A 20,937-nucleotide genomic window follows, 5' to 3' on the forward strand; every position below is an offset into this window, starting at 1 on the left:
GATTCCCCCTTATCAGCACGTTCAACAATTTGCAGTTTCGTAGCAATTGACAAAACAACTCTTTTTCTTTTTGCTCCTGCACTGGACCCCGACATTTCGGCAAGAACTTAACACAAAACCGCTTTCTAACCTCGAGGTGTGGAGGGCGGCCAACTGAATGAACCTGGAACAAGGCGTCACCTACACGGACTGTGCAACCCATACAAAACTTATTGACGAATGGCAGTCGTCTGAATTTGGAAAAAGGGGAGGCAGAGTGTTTGGAACGAGTCCTCTGCATCGGATTAAGTCTAATGGTTTTTCATAGCAGGGGATCGCCTGGTAGGTGCACAGATGCAATACTGTACAGTACTTTCAATCCTTTTAGAATAATTCTCAGAAACCCATCGACAAAGAAAACTTAAGCAGTGACACACGTAGTGTACATTCCTGTAGTCGGAATTCTTGGCGGGCTTGTGATGTCTCACACTTTTTTTCTATGCCATCCAGGATAACCAAATGCACGGTTAATTGAAGACCGGATAATCGAGGTTCCACTGTATATAGATGTGCCAGAAAACTGGCTGGAAGAAAAACTTGAAGCCACAGCGGTACCCCAGGATCTAAAGCAACTTGGGAACAACTACTGTAATGCAGTAAATAAGAGCACGCTTAATTATAAGAGGAGTCCCAATTAAACACACGTCTCAGAAGGCACACAAACTCACACCCGCTGCAGCCCCCCATGTACTTGACTGGAGTAGTTACGTGCGAGGGGAATTATGAGTGGGAAATGTCACACCAAGGTTTGTGCATGTGGTGGTGGCTCTTAGTAGAAGAAAACGGGGAGAACTTTAATACACAAATTCACCAAATTGTGACACAGTGCCAACTAGTTTAGGATTAGTACTAAAAGTTGGACTTTGGTGTTGGCATCAGCTATCAAACCTCAGTACCGGTGCCAAAATAGATCTAAAGCAAATACCTGATAACTCCAAAATCCCCAGTCTTACTCTACCCGACTGAGCTGACCTACGCACGGTTTCTCTCTTGAAAGCTCTGAAGCCCCATTCGCAGAACAGAAATCCGCCATGAAATCCCAATAGTACTGGAGCAATAAGTTGGGTGGGGGGTTTCAACTTCACAGATGTCTCAGCTGTTTCGGATCAATGGGGGTTCCACCAATGGTGGAAGTTCCCGTCGTACTTTCTGGTGCCAAACAGAGTTGCATTGCGGTGCAGCAGTCTATTAGCCGGTGAAAGCACTGTGAAGAAGCTGTCCGTTACACTTCTGCATTTGTCCAGTCTAATAGCGGTCACAGGACATCGCATCTTCGATTGCCGGTACAACAAACAGTTCTGAGCAGGCGTCAGCCACAGCAGCAAATGCGGTCATCGCTGCTCTTGTGAAAAGAATGGAAATGAATGGCATCAACTCAGAGTGAGAGAGGCAAGTTCACTGTACCACGTGAACGTCACCAAGAGAATCAAACTGAATAATGAAAAAAAAAAAAACAAACAAGCGCTAACTTTTACAAGTAGCCAAACTTTAGACCGGGTGTTACAGACTCGGATCAAATGAATGTTATTATATTATAGTAATAATGATAGAAGCTCACTACTCAAAAGGCAGAGCGCCGGGCCTCAAACCCACAACCTTTGGGTTATAAGGCAGCAGTTCTTCCCTCTGCACCATTCAACAGTATATATAAACTTTGTCGATTGACATTTGAGTTTGGGTTTTTAAATCATTGACAGCAACATGGAAATCGAATGAGTTTTTTTTCTTTGGTTATACTCTTGAATAAAAACGCATATGTTTATTCGATATTTGGACTAAAGTCTTCACACATTATACACTCCAGATCATTAGTATAACATGGAAAAAGTTTCTATTTTAGCTATGTGTTAACATCCTGTCATCCAGCACTTACACAGATCATTGTAGACACAGAACACACATGAAATGTACGTATTCCAAATAACGATATATTATTTACCCAATACAACTTCAGGCACCTCATACCCAGATAAAGAGACTTGAGTTCTGAGAATTTTACGACAGACTCAGCTCCGTCGGTGGGGTTGATGGGATAGCAGGCTGCTTGTGCTGATCGACACATTTGCAAAACAAAAGACGCTGATGGAGAGCTGTGAAAGAATTTAAGGTGGCCCAGGATTACAAGTTTTTTGGTAGGCTTCAGGGATTCTAGTGTTAAGGGTGGCTTTAGAGGAAAGCCGACATTTATTTCTGGTACCAAAAACCCTGAAATGCTGGTACCATAAAATTAAAAATTTTGTTATTTTTTGGTACTTGTCCAGTATTGGTATACAATCCAAACTTATGTTCCATGTTGCAGATTTAGTTTCGTTTTTTCTTCTCATAATTTTTATCTTGTTTCAGAAGCTCCTTGGTGCTCCGCACTTTCTGATCTTGTGGGGTTTCTTGACTTCATGGGTCAATCCAGGGGTCAGTCCAAATACCTCTGGGTTAAATTTGGTGACACCACTGAAATCCAGCATTCCTTGATAATTTCAAGTAAAAGTTCCCTCTCTTTGTGTTATAGTTAGTGGCAAAAATCAGGCAGTCAGGGTTACGCTTTGGGTTTTTGATTTTTGTTCCACGGATTTGTTTTGTTCTTTTTCATATTAATGTCTCTCAGTTTAGGTGCTCACAGTAATCCATGGGACCTTGTCCTTGTAAACCTAGTGCTGAACACTCACCTAATTATATAAAATGGAAATAAAAAGCAATAAGCGCAGTCAAAAAAGGGCATTTGGAGGTTGACTTTAAATTGGAACGCTATGATACCCACTTTGTGAATTTCTTCTGCAATTCCAGAAAAGAAAAAGGAAAAAGTGAGCAGCAATCAAGAGCAACCTTACATTTGTCCCAAAACCCTAACCAACAACACACTCGATCTAAAAGGTGAAACGCGCGCACACACAAATGCACCCCACCTCGCTGGTTCCTCCAGTTATCTGCTGCAGTACAGGCTAGCAATGCCCTGCTGCTTGGACCTTCTTATATGGCTTTGAAGATTTAAAATCTCCGACACTACAGAAGACTTGAACTGCAGACAAAGTTAAAACATCCCGATATTTTAAATATTTAATCTGTTACTTATGATGGTAATTAGGAGTACACAGTATGTAGAAGTTAATTTCATAAAGATAAATGGAAAGGCTGTCGTGAACAGAACTGCTGTTGGGCTTCAAAAGAACGGCCGTCAGTCAGCTGCCCACTGGTCCACGTTTGACTGCAACTTTCACCCTTTCCCCCCAATCCAGACAAGTGACGTACTTGTTTCATTTTAGGCATAAATGTTTAGCATCTTAATGAAGGCGGCACAGGATTTCCGGTTTACTTGGCCAACCATAACATTAGTGTCAGTGAAAGTAGAGAAACACACAAATTCTAAAGATTCAGAAGCATGCATTAGAGATGAATCCCACCACCCGCACCACTCTCTGAATTTCAAGTCCCAGACATCAAGCACTAAATCTCTCGGTGTTCTTTATAAGCCCAATCACAGCACACAGCTTCTACAATGAACAGAAATGCTTTACAAAGCAAATAACACGCTTACAAGTCAAGCGGATAGAAGAAGAGGACCAGGTATTTGCTCTTGTAGTCATCCAAGCTGATCTCTTTAAACTCTCCATGGACCACTGCAGTGCCTTTAAAGAATGGTGCATGCTGGGTGACGGCAGGTGCCCATCTCGAACAACCTGAAAGAAGAAATAAAAGGGAAGAGCATCAAACTTTCAAACTCGCTTATCACCGAGACTTTGAAGACGTTTTGTCAAATAACAATACATCCTTCACTTCAGTGTACAGTCAATGCTCAACTTTAGCGGGAGAAGCGCTGCTACAAAATGGCGCAAAAGTCAAAGACGTTAATGTTAATATTGAACCAATGGGAAATGGGGGTTAAGTTCCAGCAGAAAACAAAAACTGTAACCTTTCGGTAGAGATTGCTCAAAATACACTTCTCTGCATAGAATTCTTTATAATAAAACATTATTTCTGATTACATGCCATAAACAAAATACAATTAATAACGCGTAATACATTTCTAGCTAGTAATTCCCTAGAATTCTGTGACCTTTTGTGCCAATTTAGTTGCTGCTACTGGAAGATACCAAGAATAGTGAGGTGTGGCCCTCGCCTCTAACACTCTCGTGCCTTCACAGCTGGCACTGGAAATCATGAATGATGAGCAGGCTTGAAATAACAAATCAGCAACGTCTGCTTTGTGTAGCGCTTCATACAGGAGCACAGCAGGGGCGAGTCAAGGCTGTGATCGATGATGGAATCGGCAGCCTCGATGTCATTGTCACTTTAAGACAAACTCGCAGCTGACATTTTAGTTTTAACTGCTCCCCACACTTGCACCTTTCATTTTCTTCACTGCTTTGCGTAGTTGCAAAGCCCACAAATGTGTGAGGTCATCAGCACGAAAGTAAAAAAAAAATGTTACAAATAAAATCATGCAAAGTTATGAAAGTTAAATGCATGAATGTTGAGGATTGACTGTATTTTATTTATTACATCAAAAACAAATTAAAAGCAAACAAAAAGTTAAGGAAAATGTCAAACAAGGCAAAATTCAAAAAATATCAACAATAGATTCCAAAATACTAAACAACAAAAAAAGAGGAATCCAAAAATAACAAATTGACAAAGTCAAACGCCACATGAAAATGGGCAAAAGACCGACAAGAACTCAAAATAACTGGGAAACAAAAAAGGGAAGATGACAACTGCCAGGAATGTCAGCTACTGGCTCAGCAAAGGACCGAGGCTACTGGGGAGCTTAGATAGGACAGGACACGGCAGGTCACACCTCAATGCCCTAAACACATTATAATAAGAAAAGGAACAGGGGCAAAATTACACTCTGTGGCGCCATCATTAGTGACAAGTACCTGACCTTAAAACTAATACAGCGTTTTGTTAGATACCGGCCTTGTAAACAAGAAATGAGAAAGGGAGCAGAGCAAAGAGTGCAAGACTGACAAAAAGTCAGTCAGTCATTTTCCAACCCGCTATATCCTAAGTACAGGGTCACGGGGGTCTGCTGGAGCCAATCCCAGCTAGCACAGGGCACAAGGCAGGAACAAAACCCGGGCAGGGCGCCAGCTCACCGTAGGACACACACACACACACCAAGCACACACCAGGGATAATTTAGGATCACCAATGCACCCACCCTGCACAACTTTGGACTGTGGGAGGAAACCCATGCAAAAACAGGGAGAACAGGGCAAACCACGCAGGAAGGACCCGGGAAGCGAATCCTCCTTACTGCAGCGCTACCACTGTGCCACTGTGATGCCCGACTGACAAAGTGAAAAATACAAAATCACAGAATCCAGACAACAGGATTCCATGGTCACTGTGGTACAAAAAACTCAACTGTGCATTGCCTGTTCTCTTACTACGTTCAACCAACTCTTTGTTAATATCCTGAAGTAAACACGTGTGTGCACGGCTATAGAGGCTTACTGTTTGCTGCTTACCTTTTTGCAGATGGAGTCTACTAAAGAGCCTCGTTGAGTCACAGTTGTCCCCAAGTGAAACGGGTACACATTTTATCAACAGGCCATGTGACAGCACTCTGTGGCGCCGACGTGTATCTGACCTTAAAACTAAGAGGACGTCTTGTTACATGCAGGCCTCTGAAGTCCACTTAAGTGAGTTCGGCTACAGCCTGGATGCATTCTTTATGAACGGTAATTTCAGTATGTTGTGGGGTACGTATGGCTTTCACTGCGGCCATCTGAGTTTCATTCTGTTATCTACCACTCTGTATGCGTTTCAGTACTTTGCACTTCATACACAAACCGGTCGGAGGATATACACAACTACAGCCTTTTACCCCACAGCACCTCAAGAGGTTACGGAGTACACAGAGAAACCCCTGGCACACATTTTTAACAACTCACTGCACACAGAGCAAACTCCTAAGGACTGAGAACAGTCTAATATGATCTCTTTATATAAAAAGGTAACCTGGTAAACTACAGGCCAGTAAGCTAAACCTGTCAGAGCTAAAGATGCCAAGATGTGCACTGGGTGAGACGAGGATGGACAGGATTAGAAATGAGGACATTAGAGGGTCACCTCAGGTGGGATGGTTGGGAGACAAAGTCAGAGAAGTGAGATTGTGTTGGTTTGGAGAGATGATGAGTATAATGAGAGAAGGATGCTAAGGATAGAGCTGCCAGGCAAGGTGAGAACAGGAAGGCCTAAGAGGAGGTTTATGGATGTGGTGAGGGAGGACATGCAGGTGATAGGTGTGACAGAACAAGATGACGAGGACAGAAAGAGATGGAATAAGATGATCTGCTGTGGTGACCCCAACGGGAGCAGCCAAAAGAAGAAGAAGAGTAAGCCTAACCTGCATCACAGGTAAATCAGTAGAAAAATGATAAAGAACAAGCGTGCCAGCCAACAGTCAAAACAGGCTTAGACAGGATTGTGAACTGGCTGTCGAGTGGTGAGCACTCAAAACTGCTGAACTTTAAAACTGAGCTGAGAACTTGTGTGGTCTATCATCCTACCCAGGTAAGCAGACATCTTCACAGTAACGAGGTACGTGTGACATACTCTGTGACTCAAAGTGGTGTGTAGCTCAAGAGAAATGCCTCCAATGTCACACCAACTCAACTACACATCACAAATCAAAGCCCTCTGTCTACTTACCATCTGGGGCATCACAGCTAGGAAGCTACTTTTTAGATAGATAGATACTTTATTAATCCCAAGGGGAAATTCACATAATCCAGCAGCAGCATACTGATAAAGAAACAATATTAAAGAGTGATAACAATGCAGGTATTCAGACAGACAATAACTTTGTATAATGTTAACGTTTACCACCCTGGGTGGAACTGAAGAGTCACATAGTGTCGATCTCCTCACATTTATTTTAATCAAAGCAAGGCACTCACAAAAAAAAACAAATACACACACACACACAAGCATGAATTCTCTGGCACACCAATAAAGATCACATGCAACTCAAAGTGCTTGGTTTAGACGCACCTTGTGACCACTCTTGGCATACTGGAGCAGATTAGGAGGATTATGGGATTTACTGACCACACCACAGCGGCCAAGGCCATACATGCAGATGTTACTTTCTTCCAAACCTTCAGTCACTTGGTAGGAATCCAGGCAGGCAGATGGACTTCTAACTTGGCGTTAATCCGTTAATTTAAATGTAATAAAGCAGACTATTACCAATGCCCACCACGCTTTTAAAAGTGTCACTGGTTGTGCTACCCGTCTAAGACGCATTGAACTCTAAGTAATCAACGAAAGCCTCGGCATTAATATTTGCGGTGCACCATCTGTTGGAATATATTTTGTAACGCATTTAGTAATAGAATGCTTTGCCTATTTAAGTCTAAAAAATGGCACATTACAAACATTTTATAGTAGTTTACATTACTAAAATGTCTGTTATTCACCATCTATTGGTATGATAAATGCAAACTATTTCATTACTACAAATGGGTGGCACGGTGGCACAGTGGGTAGCGCTGCTGCCTCGCAGTTGGGTGATCTGGGGACCTGGGTTTGCTTCCCGGGTCCTCCCTGCGTGGAGTTTGCATGTTCTCCCCGTGTCTGCGTGGGTTTCCTCCAGGCGCTCTGGTTTCCTCCCACAGTCCAAAGACATGCAGGTTAGGTGGACTGGCGATTCTAAATTGGCCCTAGTGTGTGCTTGGTGTGTGGATGTGTGTGCCCTGCAGTAGGTTGGCACCCTGCCCAGGATTGGTTCCTGCCTTGTGTCCTGTGTTGGCTGGGATTGGATCCAGCAGACCCCCGTGACCCTGTGTTCGGATTCAGAGGGTTGGAAAATGGATGGATGGATTATTACTACAAATGCTGGGTTGCACCAATTGTTGGAAGGGCAAATTCACTCTTATATGCGGTTTGGTATCGGATTCGTTAAAGGAGTGTTAATGTTTGTGATGCACCATCTTTTGGAATGACAGAGACATAGCAAGTGGATGGAGCAGGCAGACACACAGACACTTACCCTTTTATTATGGTGGACTATTCGTTATCTTTAAAATAAAATGGACATACCACTGTGCTTTCTTTGTACTGATGTTTACACACATATAAGAACAAGGTAGTGTATGAAATATTTTCCTTTCATATAGAATATACACTCTTATTTCTGATTATTACTCTCATTATCTTGATCACCATGTTCTGGTGCTTTTAATTATGCACTGTGCTCCTTTCTTTTCATTCTTGAGCTGCACAAACCTATGAGGAAGTATTTTTAGGCTCTGCTGGTAGTTAAGGCCAAGAAAGTTGTTTATTTTTATAGAAACTTCTGGAAAAAGGTCAGTAAAACACCCAGAAAGAGACGGATTGGTTAAACTTAGAAAAAGTGTCACTACACACAGGCATTTGAGACCCCCCCACTGCTGGACCCTCTGACACGCCACCGCTGCTCCTGATCTGTTCAACTCTTGGAGTGTTGAAGCCGCCATTTAAAAATCCCAATGTCTGCACAACCCTGCAGCACCTGAAGACGACAGCAGCAAGAACATCAAGAGCTCCTCAGCTGATTTGGCAGTCATCTCAGTCACCTTCCATCTCAGCTCTCTTTGTAGAGCCTAATTGTGAATTTTTATTCCAAAAGATTAATTAATTCACGAGATGTATAAAATGTATTTGTGCCGTGGTTGTTATATGTTGTGGTAATTTTATCTTCACTGTGGCTTTGAGACGACACAACCTTTCCACAGTGCAATTCCCAGCATTGAAACTTAGCAAGCGGTCAAAAAGGGTTCAGGCAGGGAAGGTCGTGTTTCACGAGTTCAATGAATAAAGAAATACGACCAGAGAAGTGCAGATGAGATTATTCACCAGCAGCCACACCACCTGCACTTCAGAACTGCTCATCCACCTGAAGCTAAGCATATTTGGGCCTGGCTGGTTCTTGGATAGGAGACCAGCCCAGGAAGCTTGGAAGAGGAGTTGGTGAAACCACCAGGGGGTGCTGACCGTGTGGATACCAAAGCCCTAGTGCAGTGAGTGTGACTCTGTGCTGTAAAACTGGAGCCGTCCTTCGGGTGACATGTAAAACCAATGATCTACCTCTGCAGGTCATAAAAGACCCCCGAGCCTCCTTTGTAATGAGTAGGATGTATCCTGTTGTGCAGGCTAAACTGCCCACCAAGGCCTAGTCATTCTGGCCCCCTCATCATGGCCCCCCAGTCTCTAACCTCTTCACCACTTAATAGCCAATGAATGGTGACTGCACTGGCACAAGAATGGCTGCCGTCACGTCATCCACGCGGATGCTACACAATGGCATTGGTGGAACTGGCGCCACACTGTCTCTTTAATGTACTCCAAGTAGTTAGAAAAGTGCTACATACAGTGCATCCAGAAAGTATTCACAATGCTTCATCACTTTTTCCACATTTTGTTATGTTACAGCCTTATTCCAAAATGGATTAAATTCATTTTTTTCCTCAGAATTCTACACACTACACCCCATAATGACAACATGAAAAAAGTTTACCCGAGATTTTTGCAAATTTATTAAAAATAAAAAAATTGAGAAAGCACATGTACATAAGTATTCACAGCCTTTGCCATGAAGCTCCAAATTGAGCTCAGGTCCATCCTGTTTCCCCTGATCATCCTTGAGATGTTTCTGCAGCTTCATTGGAGTCCACCTGTGGTAAATTCAGTTGACTGGACATGATTTGGAAAGGCACACACCTGTCTATAGAAGGTCCCACAGTTGACAGTTCATGTCAGAGCACAAACCAAGCATGAAGTCAAAGGAATTGTCTGTAGACCTCCGAGACAGGATTGTCTCGAAGCACAAATCTGGGGAAGGTTACAGAAACATTTCTGTTGCTTTGAAGGTCCCAATGAGCACAGTGGCCTCCATCATCCGTAAGTGGAAGAAGTTCAAAAATACGAGGACTCTTCCTAGAGCCGGCCGGCCATCTAAACTGAGCGATCGGGGGAGAAGGGCCTTAGTCAGGGAGGTAACCCGATGGTCACTCTGTCAGAGCTCCAGAGGTCCTCTGTGGAGAAAGGAGAATCTTCCAGAAGGACAACCATCTCTGCAGTAATCCACCAATCAGGCCTGTATGGTAGAGTGGCCAGACGGAAGCCACTCCTTAGTAAAAGGTACATGGCAGCCCGCCTGGAGTTTGCCAAAAGGCACCTGAAGGACTCTCAGACCATGAGAAAGAAAATTCTCTGGTCTGATAAGACAAAGATTGAACTTTTTGGTGTGAATGCCAGGCGTCACGTTTGGAGGAAACCAGGCACCGCTCATCACCAGGCCAATACCACCCCTACAGTGAAGCATGGTGGTGGCAGCATCATGCTGTGGGGATGGGGACTGGGAGACTAGTCAGGATAAAGGGAAAGATGACTGCAGCAATGTACAGAGACATCCGGGATGAAAACCTGCTCCAGAGCGCTCTTGACCTCAGACTGGGGTGACGGTTCATCTTTCAGCAGGACAACGACCCTAAGCACACAGCCAAGATATCAAAGGAGTGGCTTCAGGACAACTCTGTGAATGTCCTTGAATGGCCCAGCCAGAGCCCAGACTTGAATCCGATTGAACATCTCTGGAGAGATCTTAAAATGGCTGTGCACCGACACTTTCCATCCAACCTGATGGAGCTTGAGAGGAGCTGCAAAGAGGAATGGGCCAAACTGGCCAAGGATAGGTGTGCCAAGCTTGTGGCATCATATTCAAAAAGACTTGAGGCTGGAATTGCTGCCAAAGGGGCATCGAAAAAGTATTGAGCAAAGGCTGTGAATACTTATGTACATGGGATTTCTCAGTTTGTTTATTTTTAATAAATTTGCCAAAATCTCAAGTGAACTTTTTTCACGTTGTCATTATGGGGTGTTGTGTGTAGAATTCTGGGGGAAAAAATGAATTGAATCCATTTTGGAATAAGGCTGTAACATAAGAAAATGTGGAAAAAGTGATGCGCTGGGAATACTTTCTGGATGCACTGTAACACACGAGTAAGGCCTCCTCTGGGGTCCTGTGTGCAGTTTTGGTCTCCATGCTACAAAAAGTACAAAGCAGCACTACAGAAGGTCCAGAGAAGTGCGACTCGGCCGATTCAGGGCTAAGAGGATTAATTTTGAGGAAATATTAGCAGAGCTGATCCTTTACAGTTTAAGCAAAAGAAGATTAAGAGGTGACATGATTGAAGTGTTTAAAATGATGAAGGGAATTAGTACAGTGGATCAAGATGGTGACTTTAAAATGAGTTCATTAACAACACGGGGACACAGGCGGAAACTTATGAGGGGTAAATTTCATGGAAATGTTAGTACTAGGGTGTTGTACCGTGTTAGCCATTATGAATGTAGAGAAAAGCCAAGCAAAATGACACCTTTTATTGGCTAACTAGAAGTTAGCCAATAAAAGGTGTCATTTTGCTTGGCTTTTCTCTATGGAAATGTTAGAAAGTTTTTCTTTGCATACAAAAAGAGCCATAGACACCTGGAATAAGAGACCAAGTAGTGTGGTGAGGTATAAGACTTTAGGGACCCCCCAAATCTTTACTTGACATTATTTTGGACAATCTAGGCGTGTAGGATTAATAAGCTTTTTGGGCAGAATGGCTTGTTCTTATCACAACTTTTCTAATGTGGCGATGGTCCAGTTGTAGAGCCAACACTCCCTGCAAGATACGCAGGCCAACACAACTGAACGATGGTATCAGTGCACCTCTGAATTTAACATCCAATTCCATCATACTCAGATAAATGATAACTTCTGCTAAAGGAGCTTCTTACAAGCTACCAAATCGTAGGCTGTACTTAAGTTTTCACACATTGGTTCTCCATTTTGGCTTCATTTGTGTTAAATAATGACAAAGTGGAATCTGCGGTGTGTTGTTTTACACCCGAGGTTAGACTGAAATAATTTTAGAACCTGGTCAGGACCGGACGTTTGTTTTTATGTCCCGATATGTAAAACCCTACAACTGTAAAAGAGTGCACTTTCTTTTTCACATGACTGTACACCTTGCGTCACTAACCATGTCATACGGATTATGATATTGATGGAAATATCAGTGAACAAATTCTTGCTACTGATGTTTTAACTGTAAAAGTAAGTTTAAAAAGTGTTTGCGTGTTAATTTCAAAACCAAACAAAATGAAATCGTATTACGCAACGAATAACTAACGCAACATGGAACAATTTACTTTCAAATGATTACGTTTTACTATGGTTAATTACTTGCTGTAATGTAAAATAGTTACTTCTATTATGCATATGTGACAATTCCCAGGAAAATAATCAGTTTAAATTGTACATCTGCATCCCCATACGTGAGCGGCAGAACCGCAAAGAGGCTAGCGCATAGGCGTGGGGATTGGCAAGCAAAGCAAACAGGGGCCACAGCCCTATAGTCTTCATTATTAATGTACTATTTTTCTTTTTTATCTTATGCTGTTTATGTTATTTGTATGTGATGTTCTAAGCAGCTCCAAATCTACCAAGTCAAATTCCTGTATATTAAGTGCTAGCAAATAAAAGTGATTCTGATTTAAAAGTCTGTCCTTCATGAGGTACCAACATACTAGAAGACGTTCATCAGAACAGCGCGCACTGAATATAAAACACCCTTGAAATGCCCCCGCTATAACAGCTTCCTGCACCACGCTGTAACGGTTACCTACAAATCTACCCCAAGCCCTTCCAGTGTCGCTTGCATCATACAAAGCTGCTAGACATTTACCATATTCTGATACCGGCCATCTCTCTGCCCTAGTCACACAAATCTCAGGAAATACACATTCAGCTTCACTCCTCCTCCTCACCATCATCATCTCCCTCAGTCAAGTTATGAAGTTCTCTCAATGTTCACTTAGAACGTGTTCCACAAACCCACCATAAACTGTCTCCATTCTGTTCCCTTTCCAGATCGTACTTCTACGAGATTGTCGCTGCTCACGTTAACCAGGCCTGTCAGTAAGCTTACTTGTGGCTGTTCAGGCTCTTCAGAGTTTGCTCCCTCACACCGTAAATATATACTGTATATATATCACTTGACTTTCACCATTGTATTTTGTGTGTCAAGCACATCATGAACTTCTGCTTTGTCTATAATGTTACTTCCCTCTCTGCCTGCAGCATCAAAGTTTAACTGGCATCACATCTATGGGATTAATTTTATTGCACAAAACAAAACGGCACATTTCAGGGCCTGTCGCAATAAAACATGGCCTAATGAGCATTCAAGGAAACTTCACAGAGTGGGGAAGTGCCTGATGTGTTACTTTGTGCAAACGTCTGCCAATGCCAAATGGCCAATGACTTACACATTCATCAAGTTATTTCAGTATATAGCCAGCCTGGGAAAAGTTAATTTCAGGAAAGTACAGACTAAATATGAAATAATGGAGCAACACCACCCACATACAAGAATGGAGAACGTTTCATCTGTGGTGTAAATCTTAACTAATATGTTGACTGTAAGGGACAAAGACTCACTTGTACTGAAGGAGAACTTCTGCTTGGCGACTGAGCAGCCCGCTGGTCTGCCGAGAACAGTTGCAGTGGCGACCCTGATCCCAGTTAAGGAAGCTCTAGAAGCCTAAAAGACAAAGGAACAAACAACAGTTGACATTTTCACACATTTATTTGTCTTTTTTCCGATGTCTACTTTTTGTTTGTTTTTTTTTTTTTAAGGTGCCCCTCTGATTTGATGAGCGGACTGAACTGCTTGTCAATATTTTAATCCACCAGACAACTCCAGTGCTAACAAATAACCATTACACTTATTAAATTAAGCGTATAAAACGCTTTCCTTCAAGACCTTGGACTGAGAGCAGCTTTCAGGGCTTCTCTGTATCTGTGACGCAAGTCCGTTTGTCAAGGACTTTGCTCAAGTAAGAAAAGCCAAAGGGCATGGCCAGGTTCTTGCATCACTGCTTCCCTGATGGCCTTCACAGAAGTCTCTTTGGCAGATTTGACCTCACTTGTTTCATAAACACGCAGTAAAACACAATTCAGACAAACGTACACTCAGTCCGACACACCGACTGTGAAGGTGGCTGCAGCCATGGGGCCCACTGGGACCAGACTTCTTAACTGGGGGCTCTCAAGCTCAGTCCTGGGGTACACTGGGTGGCTGCAGGTTTTCATTCCAAGCAGGTTCACAAATCAGTGTGATGGGCTGTTGAATTATCTCAGCTTTCTCATCTCTTGTTTGGCATTCAAGTAAATGTGTTTGTGTGATACTTACATGTAAAACAAATTCAGTAACATCTACAGTGCATCCAGAAAGTATTCCCAGCGCTTCATCACTTTTTCCACATTTTGTTATGTTACAGCCTTATTCCAAAATGGATTAAATTCATTTTTTTCCTCAGAATTCTACACACAACACCCCATAATGGCAACGTGATAAAAGTTTGAGGTTCTTGCAAATTTATTAAAAATAAAAAAACTGAGAAATCCCATGTCCATAAGTATTCACAGCCTTTGCTCAATACTTTGTCGATGCACCTTTGGCAGCAATTCCAGCCTCAAGTCTTTTTGAATATGATGCCACAAGCTTGGCACACCTATCCTTGGCCAGTTTGGCCCATTCCTCTTTGCAGCACCTCTTAAGCTCCATCAGGTTGGATGGGAAGCGTCGGTGCACAGCCATTTTAAGATCTCTCCAGAGATGTTCAATCGGATTCAAGTCTGGGCTCTGGCTGGGCCACTCAAGGACATTCACAGAGTTGTCCTGAAGCCACTCCTTTGATATCTTGGCTGTGTGCTTAGGGTCGTTGTCCTGCTGAAAGATGAACCGTCGCCCCAGTCTGAGGTCAAGAGCGCTCTGGAGCAGGTTTTCATCCAGGATGTCTCTGTACATTGCTGCAGTCATCATTCCCTTTATCCTGACTAGTCTCCCAGTCCCTCACAGCATGACGCTGCCACCACCATGCTTCACTGTAGGGATGGTATTGGCCTGGTGATGAGTGGTGTCTGGTTTCCTCCAAACGTGATGCCTGGCATTCACACCAAAGAGTTCAATCTTTGTCTCATCAGACCAGAGAATTTTGTTTCTCATGGTCTGAGAGTCCTTCAGGTGCCTTTTGGCAAACTCCAGGCGGGCTGCCATGTGCCTTTTACTAAGGAGTGGCTTCCGTCTGGCCACTCTACCATACAGGCCTGATTGGTGGATTGCTGCAGAGATGGTTGTCCTTCTGGAAGGTTCTCCTCTCTCCACAGTGGACCTCTGGAGCTCTGACAGAGTGATCATCGGGTTCTTGGTCACCTCCCTGACTAAGGCCCTTCTCCCCCGATCGTTCAGTTTAGATGGCCGGCCAGCTCTAGGAAGAGTCCTGGTGGTTTCGAACTTCTTCCACTTACGGATGATGGAGGCCACTGTGCTCATTGGGACCTTCAAAGCAGCAGAAATTTTTCTGTAACCTTCCCCAGATTTGTGCCTCGAGACAATCCTGTCTCGGAGGTCTACAGACAATTCCTTTGACTTCATGCTTGCTTTGTGCTCTGACATGAACTGTCCACTGTGGGACCTTCTATAGACAGGTGTGTGCCTTTTCAAATCAGGTCCAGTTGACTGAATTTACCACAGATGGACTCCAATGAAGCTGCAGAAACATCTCAAGGATGATCAGGGGAAACAGGAGGCACCTGAGCTCAATTTGGAGCTTCATGGCAAAGGCTGTGAATACTTATGTACATGTGCTTTCTCAGCTTTTTATTTATTTTTAATAAATTTGCAGTACTAGGGTGTTGTACCGTGTTAGCCATTATGAATGTAGAGAAAAGCCAAGCAAAATGACACCTTTTATTGGCTAACTAGAAAGATTACAATATGCAAGCTTTCGAGGCAACTCAGGCCCCTTCTTCAGGCAAGATGTGATTACATCTTGCCTGAAGAAGGGGCCTGAGTTGCCTCGAAAGCTTGCATATTGTAATCTTTCTAGTTAGCCAATAAAAGGTAATAAATTTGCAAAAACCTCAAGTAAACTTTTTTCACGTTGTCATTATGGGGTGTTGTGTGTAGAATTCTGAGGGAAAAAATGAATTTCATCCATTTTGGAATAAGGCTGTAACATAACAAAATGTGGACAAAGTGATGTGCTGGGAATACTTTCCGGATGCACTGTATTTTTTCTGCCAAAGCTTTAAACATTGAACTTTATTTTATTGCATTCAGATTTAATTCATGTTTTTCTCTCCACTTTATTTATTTAATTGTATCCAGACACTGACAGTTCCTTACAAGAAGAGCAGACACGGGTACAAACGACACAGAATTCTAAAGCAGAGCTGCTACTTTACTACTTTAGATTCACAAGTATCCTAATTTGTAAGAAAAGGCTGAAATAACCCGAGCGTAAAACTAAAAATATATACGAGGGGCATTCAATTATAAACAGGAATTTTCATGCTCTGTTCTTATAAAGAGTGCAAGGTGGACGTGACTCATTAGACAAACACGCGCATGTTTAAAGACGTCGTTAGTAGTGCTGGCTGCTCTTTCTCCCTTTCCTGTCAGTTGTAATCAACTTGTCGGAGCAGGAGGTACACAGTAGTGTTGCGCAGCACATTATTATTATGTTTTTGACAAATGAAGGAGTCGTTCCATCTCAGATTTATTCAAGACTTAAAAATCAGCTTGGGGAAGGAGTGTCTACATTAGAACACTCTGGACGAGAACAGGCCATTCAAAGCTCGCCAGTCCTCTCCACTTGTTTCTTCTAAAATAACGTCAAGTTGAGTTTTGAAAGTCCCTAACGTCTTTCTTACGTCTCTCTCAGTCCAGAGTGTAAGACTGGTGCAAGTCATTCAGAGAGGGACTCTCATCTCTTCGGTCCAATTAAGGAATTTATAGGAGAGAAGAAATTCAAGCGGAATGAGGAGGTTACTGACGCTGTGCAAGAACGGGTCAACATGCAGTCCAAAGACTTCTGGGAGTCTTATTTTGAGCGCTGGAACAAAGGTATTGCTACATGGAAATAGAGGGAGTAAGTCATTTCAATGTATCTCATAAATTCCTGTTTATATTTGAACGCCCCTAATAATAATAATAAAGAAAAATAATTCACTCCAGTGAAACACACAAAGCCCAATAAACATTTAGCACGGCAGCTCTTGCAGTTTCTGGATTAACACAATAAAGACAGACAATGAGAAGTAAGACCTCACATAAAGGAAGGCAGGAGAGCAGGATGGTCCACAGGACAGAATAGGAGACCCACCGAATTCAAGGAATACGCCACCTAAACACGATCCATTTCTTTATGCACTACTAAACCTGAGTTTTGTAGTGAAAGCTGTGAAAACATTTAATGTCATATCTGCCAACACAATGGGCTTCAATGGAGGAGACCAACGCTGAACAAACAGCAACCAGTATCAGAATCTCCATTAAAAAAAAAATAAAACACCTCACTTTACTCCGGTCTTATAATGCAAATGTTGGAAAAGACGGGGGACTTAAAGACCCTGCACTCCCTGTTACTGACTGGGCAAAAAACGTCTTTGATTCCAAAAGTCACTCCTGAGAGTCTTTAGGTTTCCTGTTTACATGTGCAACGATAATTCCAAAAGTAAGTCTTTCAAAGTAATTTAGCAAAAAGAGAACATTTATTTTACATAGCAAAATGTTTTGAGCAAGCGACTGGATTACGAGAAGTGAGTGATGGGAGATTTGCTTTTCCTTCTTCATGGACGTTTTTCACATCATCTGCCACTGCACTGGTCACTATAGACTTCAGACAGACGGCATTGTCATTTGTCCCCAGGGGGACATTCAGCTTTTTACAGAAGCTCGCTAAACCAAAGGCTCTTAGCCTACTGGTTGTTGCAGGTTCCCACCTTTGGGGTCACACAGGGTTGTGCCTCACTGTTGTCCATTATGAATGTCAGCAGCGACTATCCAAAGGGGTTGTTTAAAAATAAATAAATAAATAAAAAGGACAGTCATTATATATTAAATAAATCTACCAAGACAACTAAAACAAAAAACCTTCTGACTTTTCAACTACAATCCCAGCGAGGCAGCATGCAGACGTACTACCATTGGCACAAAGGAGCACCAGTCGCATTTCTTCACACACTTTTTCTGAATAATTCGTTGGCCGAGAGTCCCGAGTGTCAGCGTGTCACAGATGTGCAGCATCGTTCATAAGGTTTTCATTCGCCCCTTCGCTATGACCTCCAGGGGGTCCACAGTGTGCCCCATTATGTCAAATATGCCCCTCTCTCTCCATTAAAACACGAGATTACAATTTTGGTACTCGTGTGTCACAACGCCGCTACTCAACCTACATAGTGCGTCTCCACTGCCCCCCCAAACCCTCCAGCTGACATTAGAAATTTGAGACAGAAGGTCTCAAAAGTAATTAAAAATCTAATTTTATGTATTCTAGTTTTTGTTAATAAACAAATTTTAATAAAGAAGTTTCTCTTGTCTGTGGCCGGGTTGTAACACGAGTACCAACATTTTTTCTTAGTCATCACCACAAAGTACATGGGATTAGTAACATGTATAAAAATAAAACATCTTTTTGGGTGGAGTATTAGTTTAAACTGAAAAGGTTCATCTCCTTCAACAGCTCAGACCCCAGTCCTTTAAATCAGCCTAGTCGCTCTTCTCTGGCCTTTCTCTACTTCTATTTTGTCCTTTATGTAGCCTGGATACCCAAACTGCACCCAGTACTCCAGATGAGGTCTCACCAGTGTGTTATAAAGCTGGAGCAGAACCTCCCGCAACTTGTACTGTGCACATCAAGGCGCTATATAACCTGACACTATATGCACAAACGTGAGGCACACTTTGTGCACCAAGAACGATTTCCCTCACTTTTCTTTAACTCTGGCTCTCTATTTGTTGTCCTCCTGCAGATCGTGCTTTTAAAAGCTGATATGATGCGAGTGAACCAATGAATGAGCACCGAACAGATGTGTGCAGTGTACTGGTAATAAAAAAGAACCAATAAAACCACATTTTTTAAAAATGCCACAGTAATAGAATTTGGTTAACTCCAGTACTGTAAGTAAATGAGCTTTCCAAGCAATTACAGGATTAGCACCCTCCTCCTATCTAATAAGCACTCTAGCTCAAGTCATGGGGGGCACCTTCCATCAAATAGTTTATCATCTCTGTAAAAACTAAAGATTACATTGTTTTCTCTGCTATTACCAGAGGCATCCATCCATTTTCCAACCCGCTGAATCCGAACACAGGGTCACGGGGGTCTGCTGGAGCCAATCCCAGCCAACACAGGGCACAAGGCAGGAACCAAACCCTGGGCAGGGTGCCAACCCACCGCAGGGCACACACAAACACACCAAGCACACACTAGGGCCAATTTAGAATCACCAGTCCACCTAACCTTCATGTCTTTGGACTGTGGGAGGAAACCCACGCAGACACGGGGAGAACATGCAAACTCCACGCAGGGAGGACCCGGGAAGCGAACCCAGGTCTCCCAACTGCGAGGCAGCAGCGCTACCCACTGCGCCACAGTGCCACCTACCAGAGGCATGTCATGTTATTTCAAGATTTTAAAAAATCCCATTTTGGAGTGAAGTATCCATTTAACAATACTGTATTTCATTAAAAATACGAGTCTTTGAGATTGTGTGCATATGACTGCATACCTGACATGTGGAACACGGAAGATTAATAGATTGACATTCTTAAGTAACTGCTAAAAAAGAATTGAATTTCTGGGTAGGATAGGCCTTTGCCTCGCCTTCTCTTAGTAATCAGCAGTCAAATGAACGTGACAATGAAGGAGCTCCTCCTCGTCACTGTCACTACTAAATGCAAAACAACAACGGGGACTGGCGAATTAAAATCCTGCGCCACCGATTCGTTAAACTGGTTGAAACAAACACAGGGACACCTCGAGACTTGAATTGTGAGGCCCCGTTGTAACCCAATGCCGTGCTATCTGGATACCCCATGAATCTCCCCCTACATGCTGCTACCCCGATAATGGTAAGGGGATGGGAATGATTTTTTTTTAGCCAAGGCGTTCACAAAGACGTTCAGTTTTTACAATAAATCTGACTGAGCGCCTCGGAGCTGAGCGGCTGTTGAAGGCGTCCAAAGTTCCAAACGGGTCCTCGACACCAAACCATGCGGTAAGGTCGCGCTCGCCAGCATCACGGTCTCCATTATGACCTTCGTAGAGCTTTCTTTTCATTCTTTACTTCTAATGACAGCTCTCACTGGAGTCTCGTTTGATTTTTCCACGCAGTGTTTTTAATTGTGGGCTCCCAAATTCTAAAGCCGAGCTGCTGTGCGAGTGAAGCTCAGCACCCTCACAGCGTGACGGTCCTTCAGACGCCAACACGTGTCTGGTTCGGCCCGAGTGTCCACAGCGGATTCACAGACCGGCACAGTTCCTGACAGCTGGAGCACTAGACGACTACGCACCGAGCCGACACACCGGCGCTAGTGTTTCAAGTGAGAAGCACCGCAACTACCGTACAAGCCACCTGACAGCATGAGACCTGCAGGTGCCCCTTTCGCAGAACGTTGTCCAAAGCAGTCCACGTTCATGACCGCCTGTTTATCAGAAAAGTCAGAGAACAAAACCACGCGTGGTCCGCCTTTCAACACCGACGCACTTCTGGACTTACCACACTCTGCAAAGCTCTTGCAAACAAAGCCGCCATGTTGCATAAACTGACAGTGTTGCCTATGCGCCTGTGCTGTCGAATCTCGTGGGTGTTTGACCACGCCCTCTTTGACGTCACCGTTAATATTAAAGTGGAGTTAAGGTGGTCTGCGCTAAACTTATAATAATAATAATAATAATAAATTTTATTTATATTGCACTTTATATTTTAGCAATCCCAAAGTGCTACAGAGTAAAAATAGAATAATAAAATAAAAAAGAACAGAAGAGTCTATAAAATACTTTAACAAAATGAGTTTC

The 20,937-nt window shown here is 43.1% G+C and overlaps 1 protein-coding gene across 1 annotated transcript in view; it reads right to left on the reverse strand.

Annotated features, from left to right (window-relative positions):
* prdx3 (peroxiredoxin 3) overlaps positions 1-20,727 on the reverse strand; it is a 46,226-nt gene extending 25,499 nt beyond the window's left edge. The window contains exons 1-3 of the mRNA XM_028825615.1: positions 20,639-20,727; positions 13,511-13,613; positions 3,569-3,710 (exon numbers count right to left, since the gene is read on the reverse strand). Coding sequence (XP_028681448.1) covers positions 3,569-3,710; positions 13,511-13,613; positions 20,639-20,674 — 281 coding nt within the window. The 5' untranslated portion in view covers positions 20,675-20,727. The remainder of the gene's footprint in view (positions 1-3,568; positions 3,711-13,510; positions 13,614-20,638) is intronic.
* Between the last annotated feature and the right edge of the window lie 210 nt (positions 20,728-20,937).

The sequence above is a fragment of the Erpetoichthys calabaricus genome, chromosome 2 (assembly GCF_900747795.2).
Source record: "Erpetoichthys calabaricus chromosome 2, fErpCal1.3, whole genome shotgun sequence".
NCBI classification, from domain to species: Eukaryota; Metazoa; Chordata; class Cladistia; order Polypteriformes; family Polypteridae; genus Erpetoichthys; species Erpetoichthys calabaricus.